The 1,393-nt window shown below is 66.2% G+C and overlaps 1 protein-coding gene across 1 annotated transcript in view; it reads left to right on the top strand.

The window, feature by feature from the left end:
* Positions 1-510, top strand: part of LOC104832504 (forkhead box protein B2-like) — a 787-nt gene extending 277 nt beyond the window's left edge. Inside the window, exon 2 of the mRNA XM_010568735.1 lies at positions 58-510. Coding sequence (XP_010567037.1) covers positions 58-510 — 453 coding nt within the window. The remainder of the gene's footprint in view (positions 1-57) is intronic.
* Positions 511-1,393: the final 883 nt, after the last annotated feature.

Below are 1,393 nucleotides of genomic sequence, written 5' to 3' on the forward strand. Positions count from 1 at the left end.
GCCGCCGCCGCCGCCGTGGGGAGGCTGCCGCAGTTCTCTCCCTACGGCAGCAGCCAGCCCTCGGGCTTCAAGCACCCCTTCGCCATCGAGAACATCATCGGCAGAGATTACAAGGGCGTGCTGCAGGCCGGCGGGCTGCCGCTGGCCTCGGTGATGCACCACCTGGGCTACCCGGTGCCCAGCCAGCTCAGCAGCGTGGTGAGCTCCATGTGGCCGCACGTGGGGGTGATGGACTCCGTGGCCGGCGTGCCCGTGTCCCCCGACTACGGACCCTTTGGGGTGCCCGTGAAGGCGCTCTGCCACCCGCCGGCACAGACCATGCCCGCCGTCCCGGTGCCCATCAAGCCGGCGCCGGCGATGCCCGCCGCCCCGGCCATCCCCGCTCTGACGGTCGCCGCCTCGCAGATCTGCCCCGCCGCTGCCCCGGCCGCTGCTTCGCTGCTGGAACAGACCGCGAGCAACACCCCCGAGGGCAAGGGCCCCCTCCACTCCGTCCTGGTGCACTCCTAAAGGGCAGGGGGTCGGGGGGGAGAGAGGCCCCCAGGCTCCCGGGGGAGAGGATGCGGGGGCCCAGGGCACGCGTGCGGCACGGAAACCCGGCCGATCTGATCACTATACCCCGCTGGTGTCTGTGTTTATGTTGTGTACAATCAGATTATTTGAGAGCCAGGTCGCAGGTAAGAGCTTTTGTCGTCGTTTACATATCGTTAGCGGCGCGGAGAGGTGATGTGACAAGTCACAGCCGCGGCCAAAGGGGCTGGCGAGGAGAAAGGGGCCGGGAGGGGAGGTCTCCCCGCCACCCTCGCGGCACGGGGCGGCCCCGCAGCCCGGGCTTCCCCCCGAGCCCCCCCCCGCCCTCCCCGGGCGGCCGGCCCGGAGGTCCCGCGAAACCTCTGGGCCCGGGGGGAAGAGAGGGGCTGCAGTCTCCCGGCGGCTCGGGGGGGGGGGGGGGGGAGCAGAAGGGTAACCCCCCCACTGAACTCTGCTTCTCCCCCTCCCCCGAGGGACGGGAAACCTCTGCCCCGCCGCCCTGTAGGTCTTGCTCCCGAAGAGGTGGGCAAAGCGGTTGCCTTGGACCCTGGCGAGCTGCGGGGCCTCAGGACGTGTAACGCTCGCTGTTTAAAGAGTAAGCTTTAAATTGCTCCATTAATTAGCGGGGATTTAAATGACAACGGCGCTGACGGCGGAGGGCTCCTGTAACTAACGATCACTTACTTGTCCTTCCCCCTCACACTTTTACAGTCCGTCCCGATATTTCACATCGGAGGGCAATACCGTAGGAGGGACTGAAGTGTGACCTGGCCTCTCGAGCTGTGACTGAGTGTCCGAATTCCCTAGTCTCTCATTAAAATAAAACCGGCCCGGCGATTCGTAGATTGTGCTTTTCACATCA

Source organism: Haliaeetus leucocephalus, unplaced genomic scaffold, assembly GCF_000737465.1.
Source record: "Haliaeetus leucocephalus isolate CR32 unplaced genomic scaffold, Haliaeetus_leucocephalus-4.0 Scaffold251, whole genome shotgun sequence".
In the NCBI taxonomy this organism is placed as follows: Eukaryota; Metazoa; Chordata; class Aves; order Accipitriformes; family Accipitridae; genus Haliaeetus; species Haliaeetus leucocephalus.